The sequence below is a fragment of the Rhinatrema bivittatum genome, chromosome 9 (genome assembly GCF_901001135.1).
Source record: "Rhinatrema bivittatum chromosome 9, aRhiBiv1.1, whole genome shotgun sequence".
NCBI lineage: Eukaryota > Metazoa > Chordata > Amphibia > Gymnophiona > Rhinatrematidae > Rhinatrema > Rhinatrema bivittatum.
This window is the reverse complement of record NC_042623.1, coordinates 162,508,768-162,527,042: the sequence shown is the minus strand read 5'-3', so window position 1 is coordinate 162,527,042 and position 18,275 is coordinate 162,508,768. Positions and strand designations below refer to the sequence as shown.

Sequence of the window (18,275 nt, the reverse complement as noted above, 5' to 3'; positions counted from 1 at the left end):
CATCTTGTTTCCTGTATAGACATATTTATACTGAGGCAACTTCATCAGTCATTTGCCAAAGATTGGTCCTACCTTCTGAGTCCTTGTACTTTGGCTCCGTTCCTGTAACCATATGACTTCATCTGCAGATTCTACAAAAACTCCTGTCTGATATCCTTGCTGGATTCCTGCTTTGTTCCAGCTTTTTGCTCTGTTCCAGGCCTCTTGCTCTTTGTTCATATGGGGGGCTACCACTGTTTTTCATGCATCAACAGCCACCAGCACCAGAGGGCTCATCTAGAAGAGAAGATGGCTGGCATAGGCAGAAGACCTTCTACCCATCAGCAGCCTAGATTTGACTCTCCTGAGGCTAGGCTGCTTGTTTATGGGGCAACCTAAAAACGACAACTGTCACAGGAAGAAGGGAACCAGCATCACTGGCTCTCACTTCCTGTCCTAATCCTAGAACCAAGCCAAGAAAAGGGTCACCAACTTCATCTGCTCCAATCCTACTCAACCAGACAGAACACCCCAAAGGTAAACACCCTGGGAGCAATTTATCTCCTAAACTTATGCTGCACCTTTATCATCCGCTGGAGACAAAGAAATATGAAGTGCTGCAGGCTTCACTGTGCCCTATACGGGGAAGCATCAGCTAATTAGAATCTTCTCTGTTTCCATCTGCTGGCAGGGGGCTAAACCCAGGAGTTCTGGACTGTTCTGGAGAGATAAGAATATCAAGTACCAGTATATTTTCCTAGCACACTGCTTCTTTTTCAATAGGAAAGGAAAATTGGTTCTTACCTGATAATTTTTGTTCCTGTAGTACCAAGGATCAGTCCAGACTGCTGGATTATGCCTCCCTTCCAGCAGATGGAGTCAGAGAAAAGCTGAAAAGCACCCCCTAGGTAACCTGGCGTGCCACCTGCAATCCCTCAGTATAATGACTATCAAAGCAGAATGAAGTAAAATTTAACAACCAATGACGATCAAGCCAAAGATTAACGTCTTAAAAAACTATAACTTGTGACAAAAAACTATGTCATGCAATCTTCGAAAAATCTGCAAAGAGAAAATACAAGTAGCCGAGTGGACTCTCCTGCACATGGGCGGGCGTCTGGACTGATCCTTGGTACTTCAGGAACGAAAATTATCAGGTAAGAACCAATTTTCCTTTCCCTGTATGTACCAGGATCAGTCCAGACTGCTGGGATGTACCCAAGCTGCCCTAAAAGGGGTGGGACCCGGAGAGTCCCACTTGAAGCACACTGCTGCCAAAAGAATCCACCTTCGGATCCCGGACATCCAAACAGTAATGCTTAGCAAACCTGTGTAAAAATTTCCAAGTGGCCGCCTGGCAAATCTCTTGGGGTGACACACATTGGCTTTCTGCCCAGGACGCTGCTTGTGACCTAAGAGAATGCACCTTTAGACCATCCGGTACTGGTCGTCCGTGACATAAATAAGTTGAAGCAATAGCGTCTTTCATCCAGCGGGCAATAGTAGTCTTAGAAGCCTTAGTCCCTTTCTTAGGACTGCTCCACAAGACAAAAAGATGATCAGACAATCGAAAAGGATTAGTTATCTCCAAGTACCGAAAGAGGACTCTGCGGACATCCAATCTCCTTTAGATCCTGAGTTTGAGGAGAATTCCTATCCTCATCGGAGAATGCCGGTAACTCAACTGACTGGTTGACATGAAAAGCCGATACTACCTTCGGCAGGAAGGAAGGTACTGTCCGAAGTGAAACCCCAGAGTCAGAGATGTGCAGGAAAGGCTCTCTACAAGACAACGCTTGAAGCTCCGAAAGCTGTCTAGCTGAACAGAAAGGCCATGAGAAAAACCATCTTAAGCGTTAAATCCTTCAGCATAGCCCTCTTTAAAGGCTCAAAAGGAGAACCGCAGAGGCCACGGAGAACCAAATTTAAACTCCATGACAGACAGATCGCGCGTACCGGTGGCTTTAAGTGTTTGGCCTCCTTCAAGAATCTTGCCACATCCGGGTGAACAGCAATGGAAACACCATCTACCTTACCCCGAAAACAACCCAAAGCCGCTACCTGCACTCGGAGCAAACTGGACGCCAAACCTTTCTTTAAACCGTCCTGCAAGAAGGCAAGAATGTGAATAGTGGTCTGCCACGGGGACACATCCAACCTACTGCACCAAGAATCAAAAACCTTCCACACCCGAACTTAGGTAAGAGACGTAGAAGTTTTTCGAGCGTGGAGAAGAGTGGAAACAACCACCTCTGGGTAGCCCTTCTTTCTTAACTGTCTCCTCTCATAAGCCAAGCTGCTAGACAGAAGCAATCGGCCTGGTGGAAAAATACTGGGCCCTGCCAGAGGAGGTTCGGCAGATGACAGAGGCGCAAGGGACCGTCCACCGCCAAGTTGATCAAATCTGTGAACCATGGTCGTCACGGCCACTCAGGAGCCACCAGAACAACCGGTCCTTGGTGGGATTCTATTCGCTGTAGAACTTTTCCCACCAGCGGCCATGAGGGGAACACGTAGAGAAGAATGCCGGGAGGCCATGGAAGGACCAGGGCATCCACCCCTTCTGACCAGTGTTCCCTTCTGCGACTGAAAAAGCGAGCCGCCTTCGCATTCAACCGAGTCGCCATCAAATCCAGCCGGGGAACACCCCACCGGCGTATCACAAGGGCCATCGCATCCGCGGACAGTTTCCATTCGCCGAGATCCAAGCATTGTCGACTGAGAAAATCCGCTTGGACATTGTCCACCGCGGCTATATGAGACACTGCCAGACGGGCCAGATTGCGCTCTGCCCATACCATCAATCTGTCTACCTCGGAGGCGACCGGTTGACTCTTTGTGCCTCCTTGACGGTTTATGTAAGCCACTGTGGTTGCATTGTCGGATAGATTCCGCATCGCCCTGTGTCAGACCAGGGTAAGAAAATGGCGTAGAGCTAGGCGAACTGCCCTGGTTTCCAATCGATTAATGAACCACTTGGCCTCCTGCGTTGTCCACTGACCTTGTGCCGATCGGGACTGACAAACTGCTCCCCACCCAGAGAGGCTGGCATCCGTCGTCATGACTGTCCATTGAGGATTCTCCAAGTCCATGCCCTGAAGCAAGTGATCCGGAATCAACCACCAATCGAGACTGGTCCTAGCTGGTTCCAGCAGGGGTAAGGGCAAGTGGAACTCCTCTGACTTGGGATCCCAATGGGAGAGCAATGCTCTCTGTAAAGGTCTCATATGAGCAAAGGCCCAAGGAACCAGCTCCAGAGTAGACGCCATAGAACCAAGAACTTGTGCCTGAAAACTATTCAAGAATCATTAAGTATTAATAAGGATCAGGACCGCAGGTTATGCCATCCTCTCATCTGCTGGAGCCAGAGAATACTGAGGGATCGCAGGTGGCACACCAAGTTACCTAGGGGGTGCTTTGCAGCTTTTTTCTGACTCCATCTGCTGGAAGGGAGGCATAACCCAGCAGTCTGGACTGATCCTGGTACGTACAGGGAAAGTACTCTTACCATCACACAGTACACTAGTCTTCTTGCTAGGATTTTATTAGAATGTGCCTCAATACACTGCTTCTTCTTTCTAAAATATATACAATACAATAGGAGGCAAAGTGGAAGACAGAGCATGGACAAAGTTTGTCCAGTAGCTCTGAGAAGCTGTGATATATCAAAAGCTCACTATGCATTCACATCTTGGCTCAAGTGCCTTCTTTTAGTCCTGAATAAGAGAGGAGGAGGCAGAGAAGCAGAACAATGTGCTGGACAAACAGAAAAACCCATGAAGTAGTCCGGATGGTAAAGTTGCCTACTGTTACTTGCCCAATGTGAACTTCCTCCCTATTCCCTAAATGGCTTCAAAGTACTGCATGAAATGAATGAAAGCTTCACAGGCCCCCACCTTAGGTCGGGGTTTTCAACCTTTATTATAAAGTATACCCCTTCTGTCTCAAAGTTTCAGCTCATGATCCCGTTTATATTTTGTTCTTAATTTAAAAATATCTCTAAATAAGCCAAACAAAAATAATCATGCAACCTGAAACTGGAGTAGGAATAAAATTCATGAAGGCTCAACCAAAAGAGGAGAGATTAGAGAAAAAGAAAAAAAAAAGGAAAAAAAATATATAAGGAGCTAGAACAACTGTAGGATCTTGTTTGGTAATTTGACTTTAGGAGAAACTCTGACCAACTCGTATCTCTGCTGATGAATAAGTGCCTAAGTTACAATATGTAAGATTTTGTGGAAGTCTCATGTCAGAGCGCTCTCTGTGCACAGAACAGGAAACCAAATTTGATGATACTGGCCTCGTTTGGGACATTTAGCATATGTTAATTTTTCTCTGGCAACTATCAACCAGATTTTGACCAGCTACATTAATTTGCCGGTTATTTAATTTTTTTTCCTCAACATAATGCCATGAAGCATTTTTCTGCATAATGAGTGTCTCTTAAGTAGTAAACCTGATATGTATTTTGCTTCAGTACTACCAAGGCTAATGTTCCAGAATATCTGGTTCTTTGAGCATAACCACTACATATTTTCTCTTTTCGTAACTTTGTCAACACCTGTTAGAAAAAGATAAAAAGTATTTAATCTACTGCAGTGGCAGCAGTCACCAGTAATGAGGGAGAATGAGCGAAGAACTAAACCAGTGCTTGGAATCCGCTCACCGACCCTACACCTGTTCTGGCTTCTGTACAGGAAGGCCTGCAGTGGTGGCAAGAGCAATCTGAGGAAGTGGGAGAAGGAGAAAAAAGCTGGGGAGACTATTGTTTGTACCCCTACAACCTTTTCATTTAGATATGGTTGAAAACCCACCTTAGGCCCTTCACCCCCCTGCAGGCACAGGATCTGCTTTATCCTAACTGAAGCTGCCTGCTCAGCCGACTATTTCTGAAAAGGATGGGGAAAGTAGCAGCATAATGGAAGACAACATGGACGAACTGAAAAACAGAAATGGCATGAGGTTTGTCCAGGAGAGGAAATGATGTGTTTTACTTAAAATAAATAAATAAACCAAACTCACTTATCAGCTTCCCTGCCATGTCTTTGTTGAGTCTTGACTCTTTGGGGTGTTTGTAAAGGTACATCACTGCCCGTCCAATTCCACTGTGCTTCAGGGTCTCCTGGCTCACACTGGGGAGCTGGAGAGCAGAAAACAAGGGATTCAGTGCACAGAACCAGTCATCATTTGGCAACAGGGCAAAAGGGTGAGTATGTGAATGTGTATGTGTATGTGTAGGAAGGGGGGAAAGGCAGGCAGACTGCACAAGGAAAAGTGCATGAGGAGAGTTGAAATATAAAGAGAAAAGCTAAAGGTGACAGAACTTCAGAAGGCGGTGTTTATATGACAAGGCATAAAACAGGATGGAATGGCGAGCACAGTTTCCCACCTCCTGCAAGATTTTCAGTAGTTCTTCACGAATCTTCAATGCTGGCAGGCTCTTGTCCGGTAGAGGCAAGAGCCACTCTTTGATGGCAGACATTACACCGCTGTCTATAAATGTTTCCTTCAGATCTTGTCTGTGTTAGAGAGCATAAGAGTTAGTCATGTGAACAATGCTTCCCCCTGATCTCTGAAAAACCTTTTATGCCCGTCTGGCATGTCTTTGGACCTGGCAGATGCTTAGAATTACAAGCTGTAAGATACAGCGATGCATCAAGTGGAATAAACCATAAAGTTTATGAAAAAGTAGGAAAAACCTATGATGGAAGGGACAGATGATAAAGACCTGGTGAAACCCTATGCAATTCAGTGTCACAGCAATATGCATGCACACCCATGACACAGGTCAGAAATCAGAGGCCAGTCAAGGAAAGGATAAAGCAATAATTATAAAAGATAAGGGGTTCTGGGGTTGGGGAATGGTTGCCTTTCTGTGGAATGGTCTCTACTATTACTGGCATCAGTAACATGGGATCTTCTTAGTGTTTGGGCACTTGCCAGGTTCTTATGGCCTGGTTTGGCCTCTGTTGGAAACAGGATGCTGGGCTTGATGGACCCTTGGTCTGACCCAGCATGGCATGTTCTTATATAGGTAAGAGCTCTAAAATATGGAAGAAACGAACATTCCACTATCTCAGTCCTAAGCCATTGCTTGTAGGTTAAATGGAACACCCCTGGGATAGGAGGAAGATACAATCTTTCTTTTGGATAGGCAAGACCACATACTGGTAGTCACAGACTCCCACCAGCACAATTTCTTACTTTTTAAGATGCATCACTACAGTGGGAAGCAGAGTCAATTTCTTCAGTGCTGGTTTCTTCTGGGTGTTCAGTTTTCTGTCCTCCTGTAGGGGAAGTTATGGGCACAATAAAAAACATCAAAGAACAAAACAAAATAAAACTATCAAGAGTCTGTAAAGAACCCAAGTCCCACACTGCAAATGACGTGTGATTCCAGAAACCTGAACTGGATATTCTGCCTAAAATGAGAGTTCTAAATAAATATAAATTGCAGTGGATTCCTTGAAAATAAGTAATAGTAAAAGCTGCATTTATTAATCACTACCATACAAACTTGCACCAATGTCTCAACATATATATATAACTCTACATTCAATAAAATACATAATCGTAAACATATTCAGATATCCTGCTATCTAAGTTAGCCGGATATAATTTATTTGGCTAACTTAGAAGGGATAGTCAGCGGTATGACTAAGTTGTAGTTAGCCAGATGAGTTATACCTGGCTAACTTCATGTCTAACTTGTTCTGTTAACTTAAATGGATAAGTAACGATAAGTAGCCCAGCCCCGTTCCATCCACTGCCTGTCCTCGAGATATCTGGCTATCTACGTAGCCAGATGAAACTTATCTGGCTAAGTGGCGGTAGCTGAATATAGCTGGATATTCAGCAGCTGCCACTTAGCTGGATAAGTCTCTATTTATCCAGCTAAATAGTATTAAATATTGACCTCAAAGGGACTTGTCAACAGTCATTTTGCCAGTAATACCAAAATCAAAAAAGCTGGTCATCAACCGGCAATTATGAAAGGCTTCTTGCCAGTACAGCAACAATGTGCACTGTAACAGCTTTAGAATTAATACCTGAATTGACCACAAATCACACCCCACCCCCCTCTGCTGGATGTTAGAAGCCAAGTTTGAAGATTGCACTGTGATAGCAAAGTTGCAGGGTGTGTTTAGCTATACATATCCCTGGGACTCATCACCTCTGCTGCTTCATTCATCTTCACAATCATAGCGCTGACCACATCATCTGCATCGCTAATAAATGTCCCACCATCTCGATTCCGCCGCCGCTTGCCACTCATGGTCTTCTTACGCTGAAGCATCATTTCAAAGTCAGATATGAAGTCAATGCTGGGACACAAAAACAGTGTTTACTGGAGGTTATTCTGTAATCCAAGATACAGACATACAAACACACACCCACTACATTAAGACTTACTTTTTCCTTCCTTTGACCTCAACATCAGAGTCTGAATCCTCTGCTGCCTGCTTCTTCCCTGCTGTGGCCTTCTCACCTTCCAGTTCATCCTGGTTAAAACCCTGGAGGGAAAAATACAGCACACGTATACCAATGGAGCTTAAAGTGGGGTTTAATATTTCTGTTTGCCAATAAATATACCAATTAATCCACAAGAAAAAAGAACATTTAAATGCTAGAGGAATTAGCCCCTTAAATCTAGGAGAAAGATTTTTTTTTTTTTTAAGCAAACAGACTATCCATTTGCTTTGAGAACTGCTAGGGTGCTTACCGTAAATTCTTCCTCCTCTTCCTCATCACCGGACTCCCCAAAGATATCAGCAATAAGGTTTCTGTAGAAGACATTTTAAAATCTGAAGTCGTTTATTTCCTAGTTATGTACAAAACTAACCCATCACCTGAAGATAAAACAAAAATTATATACGTGTGCCTCCTACTCAATATATAAACCCTCTAAAGTCCAGGTATTTGTACCCTTTCTACTACAGGGTTGTTTCTAAAATTAAGTACCATCAACTAAGCTACTGAATTTCCTAATGCAGATCATGTCTTCCCCTATTTCTTATCAACATCTTCCCACTAGCAATCAAGGCATTCAAACAGAGATCCTGCAGTGGCACAAGGCTGACCGGATGCCATTTTCAAAGCCTTCAGGGCTCTGGCCTTCCAGCGGGGATCACATCTGTGATGCATCACCTCTGTGAGAGCCTGAACTCTGCTAACATCAGAAAGAGGAGAACTTAGGTTTTCTGGGTAGCAGCAACTAACACTATTAGCCTTTTCATTACGCTACCCTAACATAATGTGCTTCAAGTTATCAGACTCAGCAGGCGTTATAAGAAGTGATACTGTGTACAAGTTCAGAGCAACACTTACTCCTCTTCATTCCCAGAGTCGCTATCACTCCCAAATAGATCTTTCTCCTCATTCTTCTTCTCAGCTTTGTTCTTTGTGTGCTCCTCATCCTCACTATCTGATGTTATGGTTTTCTTATTTGTCTCAGACTTTTCTGATGCAGCATCACTGTCCGAGTCTTCGGCATCTGACACTATGCGACTCTTCTTTGTAACTGGCAACAGACACAGTAACAAATTACATGGTTTGACGAAACTTCATTATCTAACATTGGTCACTTGACCTAACATGCAGCTTACAATGCTACTTATTAGATACCCCTGCATGCTGAAATGATTAACAATATGGTTCTCCAAAGAGGGGACTGAAAAGATGGTGGCAAAAAGATCAGCATTCATAAAATACAAAGGATCTCAGAAAGAGAAACACAGGAAAGAATATCTAGCACCACTGAAAGAGACAAGGAAAAGAATCAGGATGGCAAAAAGTATGAGTAGAGGAAAAGACTGATAAAGAGGTAAAGCAGAGTTGCTTACCTGTAACAGGTGTTCCCTCCAAGGATAGCAGGTTGTCAGCCCTCACACATGGTATCATCATCGGATGGAGGCCGGAACGGAAAACCTATGCCAAAGTTTCTACAACTTTGACTGAGCCTCTCTGAGCATGCTCGGCATGCATTATACCATGCATGCACATGGGGACCCCTCAGTCTTATAACATAGAATTGAGGATTAAAATAATAAAATTTAATAAGAACAAAACCCACAAAGTGGAAACCCAACTCTGCGGGGTGGCGGGCAGGATTTGTGAGGACTGGCAACCTGCTGTCCTCAGAGAACATTTGTTACAGGTAAGGAACTCTGCCTTTTCCAAGGATAAGCAGTATGACAGTCCTCACACATGGGCAAATCCCTAGCTACAGGTTGCCCCCCCCCCCCCCAAACAAAAAAGGGGACCAACAAAACACCAAATAAGTGCCAACGGGCAGAACGATAAGTTTTGTTGGTAACATGGAGGGGAAAGCCTGAACATAAAGAATGCGCCCTAGGCGGGAAAAGAGATGGATTCTACATCTCAAACAAGTTCTGAAGAACAGACTGGCCAAACCTACTGTCGCGTCAGCCATCCCTATCCAAACAATAATGTGAAGTGTATGAGTGAATTCAATTCCATGTGACAGCCCTGCAGATCTCCTCCATGGAAACTGCTTGCAAATGGGCCACTGATGCTACCATGGCTCGAACAGAGTGAGCCTTGACATGGCCCCCAATATGCAATCCCACCTGGGTTTAACAAAAGGAGATGCAGACTGCTAGCCAATTGGAAAGTATCTGTTTGGCAATGGAGATCCACAACTTCTGATCAAAAGAAACAAAAAGGTAGGTGGCCTGTCTATGGGCATCTGTCCACTCCAGATAGAAGGGTAAGGCTTGTTTGCAGTCCAAACTATGCAGGGCTCACTCGCTTTTGTGCAAATGGGGCCTAGTGAAAAATATTGGCAGGACAATGGACTGGTTAAGATGGAAGTCTGACACCACCTTAGGCATGAACTCAAGGTGTGTGCGCAAGACTACCCTATCATGGATAAGTCACTAAGGCCTGGAACTCACTGACCTTGCAAGCTGAAGCGACAGCCACCAAAAATATGACCTTCCAGGTCAGGTACTTCAGATCACAGGAGCACAGAGGCTCGAATGAGAGCTTTCATCGGCTGAGCTAAAACCATGTTGAAGTCCCAGGACACAGCGGGAGGCCTTAGGGGAGGCTTCAATTGAGGCAGACCTTGCATGAACCATATAACTATAGGCTATAAAGAGATGGGCTTACCTTCTACACCATGGTGATATGCACCAATTGCACTCAGGTGAACCCTAACGGACATTCTAGTGTAAGGCTTTCTGGAAGTTACCAGGACTAGAGACACACTTTCTGACCATTACATGATTGAGGGGATAAAGGGGCATTTAGGGAAGATAAGGCCATTGTGGAAAGACTAAATGAATTCTTTGTTTCAGTATTTACTAATGAAGATGTTGGGGAAATACCGGTTCTGGAGATGGTTTTTCAAGGATGATGGGTCAGATGAACTGAACCAAATCACTGTGAAACTGAAAGATGTAGTAGGCCAGATTAAAGAGCAGCAAATCACCTGGACCAGAATCATCCCAGAGTTCTGAAAAAAACTAAAAAAATGATATTTCTTACCTATTACTAGTAATTTGTAACCTTTCATTAAAATCATCCATTGTATCTGAAGACTGGAGGATAGCCAATTTTATCCCGATATTTAAAAAAGGTTCTAGGAGTGATCTGGGAAACTATAGACTGGTGAGCCTGACTTCAGTGCTGAGAAAAATCGTGGAAAGCACTCTAAAGAACAAAATCACAGAACATATAGACAGACATGGTTTAATGGGACACAGCCAGCATAGATTTATCCAATGGAAGTCTTGCCTCACAAATCTGCTACATTTAATTTGAAGGGGTTAATAAACATGTAGATAAATTGGTAGAAGTAGTGTATTTGGCTTTTCAAAAGGCGTTTGACAAAGTCTTCATGAGAGGCTTCTAAGAAAACTAAAATGTCATGGGATAGGAGGTGATGTCCTTTTGAGGATTGTAAACTGGTTAAAAGAGCAGGATTAAATGGTCTGTTTCTCACTGGAAAAAGGTAAACGGTGGAGTGCGTCAGTGATCTGTACTTGGATTGGTGCTTTTTAATATATTTATAAATGATCTGGAAAGGAGTATGAGTAAGGTGATAAAATTTGCAGATGACACAAAATTATTCAGAGTAGTTAAATCACAAGTGGACTGTGATAAATTACAGGACCACCTTGCGAGACTGGAAGACTGGGCATCCAAATGGCAGATTAAATTTAATGTGGACATGTTCAAGTTAATACATATAGGGAAAAATAACCTATGCTGTAGTTACACGATATTAAGTTCCATATTAGGAGTTACCACTCAGGAAAAAAAAAGATCTAGGTGTCATAGTGGATAATCCACTGAAATTGTCTGCTTAGTGGACTGCGGCGGTTAAAAAAAAACCAAACATAATGTTAGGAATTATTAGGAAAGGAATGGTGATTAAAATGGAGAATTTCATAATGCCTCTATATCACTCCATTCTGAGACCGTACCTTGAATACTGTGTGCAGTTCTGGTTGCCGCATCTCAAAAAAAGATATAGCTGCACTGCAGAAGGTACAGAGAAGGGCGACTAAAATGATAAAGGGGATGGAACAGCTCCCCTAAGAGGAAAGGCTAAAGAGGTTAGAGCTGTTCAGCTTGGAGTAAAGATGGTTGAGGGTAGATGTGACAGAAGTCTATAAAATCATGAAAGGACTTGAATGGGTAAGTGTGAATCGGTTATTTACTCTCTCAGATAATATAAGGACCTAGGGGACACTCCATGAAGTTAGCAAGTAGCATATTTAAAATAAATCATAGAAAATTCTCTTACTCAAAGCTCAATTAAATTCTGGAATTCATTGCCAGAGGATGTGGTTAAAGCAGTTAGTGTAGCTCGGTTTAAAAAAGGTTTGGATAAATTCATAAACTGCTATTGATCAAGTTGACTTAGGGAATAGCCACTGCTTATTACAGGCTTTAGTAGCATTTGGATACTTGCCAGATAGTTGTAACCTGGATTAGCCACTGTTGGAAACAGGATGCTAGGCTTGATGGACCCTTGCTCTGACCCAGTATTGCAACTTATGTTCTTACGTACTTCTCAGATCATATTAAGGGTTCTGGTAACAACCCAGACAATTATTCAGAACTGTAATCTTGCTCATAAACCCACCTTCTACATTTAATAACTACCCTCCTTCAAACTCATTATTAGATCTTTGTAAATCCTTCACACCTTTTATTCAAAAGATATCCAATCTTACTACTTCATTTCCCGTAACTACACCCATTCAACCACTATATTGTTCCAACACCAGCTCTCTTTGGGATAAATTTGAACCCATTTTACAAACTGAAATCTTACAAGTTATCAACCATTTGAACTCATAATCATGCCCATTAAACCCCTGCTCAACAACTCTTCTCAAAATTGACCTTTGTCCACTCCGTAACATATATAGTTAAAAAATCACTCTCCTCCAGTTCTCTCCCCTCTCAGCAAAAACAAGAAACTTAATGCAGACTCTCTAGATTTCGCCAACTATTGACCTATTTACTCACTTCCGTTCCTAACAAAAATAACTTAATCAGTGGTCTTAAAACAACTTGCCAAGTTTCTCAATTCTCATACTGTCCTCGACTAATACCAATTTGGTTTTAGGCGCTTCCACAGTACTGACACTCTCCTCCTTTCAAGTACAAACACCATATTCCGAGGATTTGACACAGGTACCTATTACATGCTGATCTTATTAGATATAACTATTGCATTCGATACCTTAAATCACAACATCCTACTACAATGTCTAACCCATATTGACATTTTTGGCTCAGTTCTTTCTTGGTTTTCCTCATATCTCAACCACACACAATAACTCAGAATAGGCTCATGCACTTCATTATGGCTTCCTATCACTACAGGAGTCCCACAGAGATCAGCCCTTTCAGTGGTTCTAATATTTATCTTACCTCCCCCTCTGCAAACCTTTGTCCACTCTCAGCCTATCCTACCGTCTATATACTGTACGAACAAGTAAAATCATATATTGTCACTTTTTTCAAACTCAAGACTTCTCCTTCACCTGAAGCCTTTATAAGACCATACTAACTTTAGAACTTTCATATGCTAATTCTCCAGGTCTAAATTACTTTAATTCGCTCTATCCTGGTCTTCCGCAAAATGTTATCCAATCACGTTGGTTGACTCAAAAGCTGCAGTCCATATGCTCTCTGAAGCCAAAAAATATAATCAATGCATCAATCCTACCACTGGTAATCTAAGCAATACAGATAAAATATAAACTTGCAATCATAAAACATAGTCTACTCTACAATATTACCTCCCTATGGAGCAGCTCTATTCTCAGATTATACATTCCTTCACGAAACCTCTATTCAGCCACACAATACCTTTTGGAAGTTCCTGCTCCCTGAGTTGCATGATTATCTCTCACCCATGAAAGAGCTTTTTCAATAGCAGGCCCAATATACTGGAATTCACTCCCTTTACCCATCCGATCCATAAAAGACTTTAAGGACTTCAAAAAAGCCCTAAAAACCCACCTGCTTAAAGAAGCCTTTCTAAATTGTTAATACCCTCAAACCTTTTTTTCCTAAGTTTTCATTGTTGAGCAAATGCTTCATTTTTAATTTGCAGAATTCTCAACAAGATGCTCATTGATATGTAACTGCAGCCCTACTTTGTATTCTGTTTGTCTGTGTGATTTGTTTTGTGTGTGTTTAATTATGGATGTCAATTATATAATCTGCAGGATAAAAATATTTTAAATAAATAAATATGAGTCTGGCTGTAGCTGAAGGATACAAGTGAAATCTATGGGCACCATGAAATGATTTCACATTATACTACCTTATTTCTTTTTAAAATATTTTACCAGAACTTCTAGTGATGCCTTGAGAGAAGGAGGACGTTTGTTGTTTTGATCTGGAGGCCCCTCTCCTTCCTTTCTATTATTCAGCATCTAAATTCAGCTAGTGTTGGATCTACGTGGCGCAAGTTAGTACAGATGAACCGAGAAACTGTTTTTGGTGTGAGTAATGTCCACTCAACTTGCCTAAAAAGGAGAAGGGCAAAGCAAAGCTTACTGAATCTAAGATGATTGACGTAAAGCAAGACTCTTCTGTGTCTTTTGATCGAGAGGCCTTGGTTTGTGACATAACTGTTGCAGTAACTGCTGGACTGGAAAATATTTTGAAAAAAATATATACCAAGGAAGACGAGACTAATAATAAGATGGCAGTGCTATTGCGGACTTACAGGAGTTTGAAACATGAATCTCCAAGGCTGAAGATCAGATTCAAACACTGGAAACGGAAGCTGCAGCCTTGAAATCACTGACGTGAGGTTATAAAGAGAAATTAGACGATTTAGAAATAATCTCAGATTTGCTGGCATCCTAGAAGAGATCTCAGACTCTGAACTTTTGAATAAATTAGAAACTTGGCAACGATCTGAATTACTACCGGAGTCAAGCCATGGTCCTCTGTGACTCAAAAAGGAAAATTGGATCTTACCTGCTAATTTTCATTCCTGTAATACCCAAGATCAGTCCAGACAAGTGGGTTTTATTCATCCCTACCAGCAGATGGAGGTAGAGAACAAAAGATTTGGGCATTGCCACATATACGAGAGTGCCACCTGCAGTCCCTCAGTATTGATCGATACCAAAGCCAAGATAATTAAACCAGTGGGCGAACTAAGTCCCCAGGATGGATACCCCATGGACTGGCTAACCACACTAAAAAACCTCAACTGTAACTAACGTGAAAAAATCTGAATAAATCGAGAAACACACTCTGCTTTGCCAATAAGAACCCAGCAGCAGAACAAACAGTCTTTCGGCACAGTCTTTCGGCACAGATCTCCAGGGTGGGCCTCTGGATTGATCTTGGACATTACAGGAACGAAAATTAGCAGGTAGGAAGCAAATTTTCCTTTCCTGCACATACCCAGATCACTCCAGACAAGTGGGATGTACCAAAGCCCCCTTGAACCAGGCGAGAACCCGAAAGACCCGCTCGCAGGACACTCTCCCCAAAGAGTGCTGACTCCGGGACCTGCACATCCAAACGATAATGCTTAGTGAAAGTGTGAAACGAAGACCAAACCGCGGTCCTACATATCTCCGCAGGAGACACCAGCTGACACTCTGCCCACGCCGCCGCATGAGCACGACTCAAATGAGTCCTAAGCCCCATGGGAACCGTACAGCCCTTGGAGACATAGGCAGCAGAAATAGTCTCTTTCAACCAATAAGCCAAGAAGCTTTAGATGCCTTCTTCACCCTTTTTGCGTCCCCCGAAAAGGAAGAATAAATGTTCACAGTGTCTGAAAGAATTGGTAACCTTCAAGTAACCCAACAAGACCCGACGCACATCCAAAAGATGGAGATCCCTCCCCATTGAGGAATCTCGACCCCAATCTGGAAAAACCTGGCAGCTCTACCGTCTGATTCACATGAAAAGCAGACACTACCTTAGGAAGGAACAAAGGCACCGTCCGCAAGGACATCTTGTCAAACGAAATCCGGAGAAAAGGATCACGACACGAAAGCGCCTGCAATTCCGAAATCCTCCTAGCCGAGCAAATGGCTACCAAGACGACAATCTTCAAGGTCAGAATCTATAAAGACGCCCGACCCAGCATCTCAAAGGGTTCCCTCACAGAGTGCTCGCAATTCCAGATTGAGACTCCATCCTGGGCATACTTTGCGAAGAGGGGGGCGTAGATGCTTAACTCCCCGAAGAAAACGGACCACGTCCGGATGGGCAGCCAAAGCCTGCCCCTGAACCTTCCCTCTGAGACATCCTAGATCCGAAACTTGAACCCGGAGCGAAATGTGGGCTAGGCCCTTGGATAAGCCCAACTGCAAAAAGGACAAGATATGCGATACGGAAGCCCTAACAGGATCCACTCCCTGTTGTTCACACCAAGTCCCAAAAACCTTCCATCCTCTTGAATAGGCCAGGGAAGTAGGACGTCTCGCCTGAAGGAGGATAGTAATCACCGGTTCAGAATATTCCTTTGAACGCAATCGCCACCTCTCAAAAGCCAGGCCGTGAGACAGAAGCAATTCGCCCGATCCAAAAATATGGGACCTTGACGAAGTAGACCCCGCAAGTGGACCAGGCGGAGCGGCCCGTCCATCACTCGACGCAGCAAACCTGCAAACTATGGATGACGCGGCCACTCCGGAGCCACCAGGACTACCAGCCCCGGATGAGCTTCTATTCTTCTGAATACCCGTGCTATGAGCGGCCATGGAGGGAAGACATACAGTAGAACACCGGTCAGCCATGGGCACACTAAGGCATCGAGTCCTACGGCCCTCATCTCCCTTCGGCGGCTGAAGAACCTCTCAGTCTTGGCGTTGAGGCTCATCGCCATCAGATTGAACTGAGGAATCCCCACCTGGCACAAAGGAGGTCCCAGGCTTCCGAGGACAGTTCTCACTCCCCCGGAACCAACTGCTGATGGCTGAGATAATCCGCTTGGATGTTGTCCACTCCTGCAACGTGGGAAGCAGCAATCCCCTCGAGATGGAGCTCTGCCCACTCAAACAATAACTGAGCCTCCTGAGCCACTGTGGGGCACTTGGTCCCCCCTGGCAATTGATATAGGCCACCATGGTCGCATTGTCCAAGAACACTCGCACCATGCGAGCCCGAACCAAGGGTAGAAATGCCAAAAGGGCTCAGCGGACCGCTCTCATTTCCAACAGATTGATGGACCAAGCCTATTCTGACATCGACCAGAGACCCTGAGCCAACTTGCCCAGACACACCGCACCCCAGCCCCGAAGACTGGCATCCATAGTGACGACAATCCAATTCGGGACTTCGAGGGGCATCCCCTTCTCCAAATTGCTCCTTGTCATCCACCAGGCCAGACTGGCCCTGGCCACCGGCGTGAGAGGCAGAGTCAGGTAATACTGCTCTGACAGGGGACTCCAGTGGGACAACAACTCTCTCTGCAGGGGCCGCATATGCGCAAACACCCAAGGCACCAGCTCCAACGTGGATGCCACTGATCCCAGAACTTGCAAGTAATCCCAGACCTTGGACAGTGGCAGACAAATCAAACGAGTTATCTGTTCCTGAATTTTGTTCACTCTGTCGGCCGTGATAAACACTCTACCCTGCTGAGTGTCAAAGCGGGCTCCCAAGTATTCCAGGGATCGAGAAGGCACCAGGTGACTCTTCTGCAAATTGACGATCCAGCCCAACAACTCCAAGAGGGACCTCACGCACTCCTCCGGTGACTTCCAGATATGGATGCACCAAAATTCCCTCCTGCCGCAAGGATGCCGCTACAACCACCATCACCTTTGTGAAAGTCCGAGGGGCAGTGGCCACATCGAAGGGAAGGGCCCGAAACTGGAAGTGCTGCCCCAGCTCCAAAAACCGGAGAAACTTCTGGTGTTCCTGCCGAATGGGAATATGCAGATAAGCTTCGGTGAGGTCCAGGGACACCAAAAACTCTCCTTTTCGAACTGCCGCAATCACGGTGCGTAATGTCTCCATCCGGAAGCGCAGCACCTTCAAACTCTGGTTGACTTTCTGAAGGTCCAAAAAGGGCTGAAAGGTGCCCTCTTTTTTTGGCACCACGAAATAAATGGAGTACCTGCCCCGACCTCGCTTGTAGATTAATACCGGAACCACCGCCTCCAGGCTTAATAACCGCTGAAGAGTCTCTTGAACTGCTGCCCGCTTGCTTCGGGAAAGACAGCGTGACTCCAGAACCACAGACGGAAGAGTATGAGAAAACTCTAAGGCGTAACAGTCTCTGACAAGCTCCAGCACCCACTGGTCAGAGGTAATCTTGGTCCACTCCTTGTAAAACAGGGACAGCCTGCCCCCAATCACCAGAGCTGAGGAGTGGACCTGCTTAATCTCATTGGGAGGGCTTAACTCCACCCGCACCCTGGGCGGGTGGAGTTAGATGGTCTCCCAGATCTTCAAAAGGACTGCTGTCTATTGGAAGACTGCCTCAGAACTGAGGACCCTGTTGACTGGCCAGCACAAAAACGCCTCAAATCCCGATAACAGGAGCAGGTGGAGAAAGGCTTCCTATCCTCCAGCAGCCTATTCCCTTTCGTCTCCCCCAATGACTTCATAAGCTGATCGAGGTCCTCACCAAACAACAGTTTGGCCTTAAAGGGCAGATTCTACAGCTGTGATTTTGACGAAAGATCTGCCGCTCAATTACGCAGCCAGAAGAGATGCTTGGCTGCTACCACCGAGACCTTGCCCCGAGCTGTAGTCCTCACAAGGTCAGATAAGGCATCAGCTCCATAGGTGATTCCTGCCTCTAGGCGAACCGCCTGGGC

The 18,275-nt window shown here is 44.5% G+C and overlaps 1 protein-coding gene across 3 annotated transcripts in view; it reads right to left on the bottom strand.

The window, feature by feature from the left end:
• Window positions 1-18,275, bottom strand: part of IWS1 (interacts with SUPT6H, CTD assembly factor 1) — a 121,732-nt gene that overhangs the window by 29,870 nt on the left and 73,587 nt on the right. For all 3 annotated transcript variants that reach the window (XM_029615128.1, XM_029615129.1, XM_029615127.1), the window contains 7 exons: window positions 8,308-8,500; window positions 7,703-7,763; window positions 7,393-7,493; window positions 7,154-7,304; window positions 6,184-6,266; window positions 5,369-5,498; window positions 5,002-5,119 (listed from right to left, as the gene is read on the bottom strand). In XM_029615128.1, coding sequence (XP_029470988.1) covers window positions 5,002-5,119; window positions 5,369-5,498; window positions 6,184-6,266; window positions 7,154-7,304; window positions 7,393-7,493; window positions 7,703-7,763; window positions 8,308-8,500 — 837 coding nt within the window. The remainder of the gene's footprint in view (window positions 1-5,001; window positions 5,120-5,368; window positions 5,499-6,183; window positions 6,267-7,153; window positions 7,305-7,392; window positions 7,494-7,702; window positions 7,764-8,307; window positions 8,501-18,275) is intronic.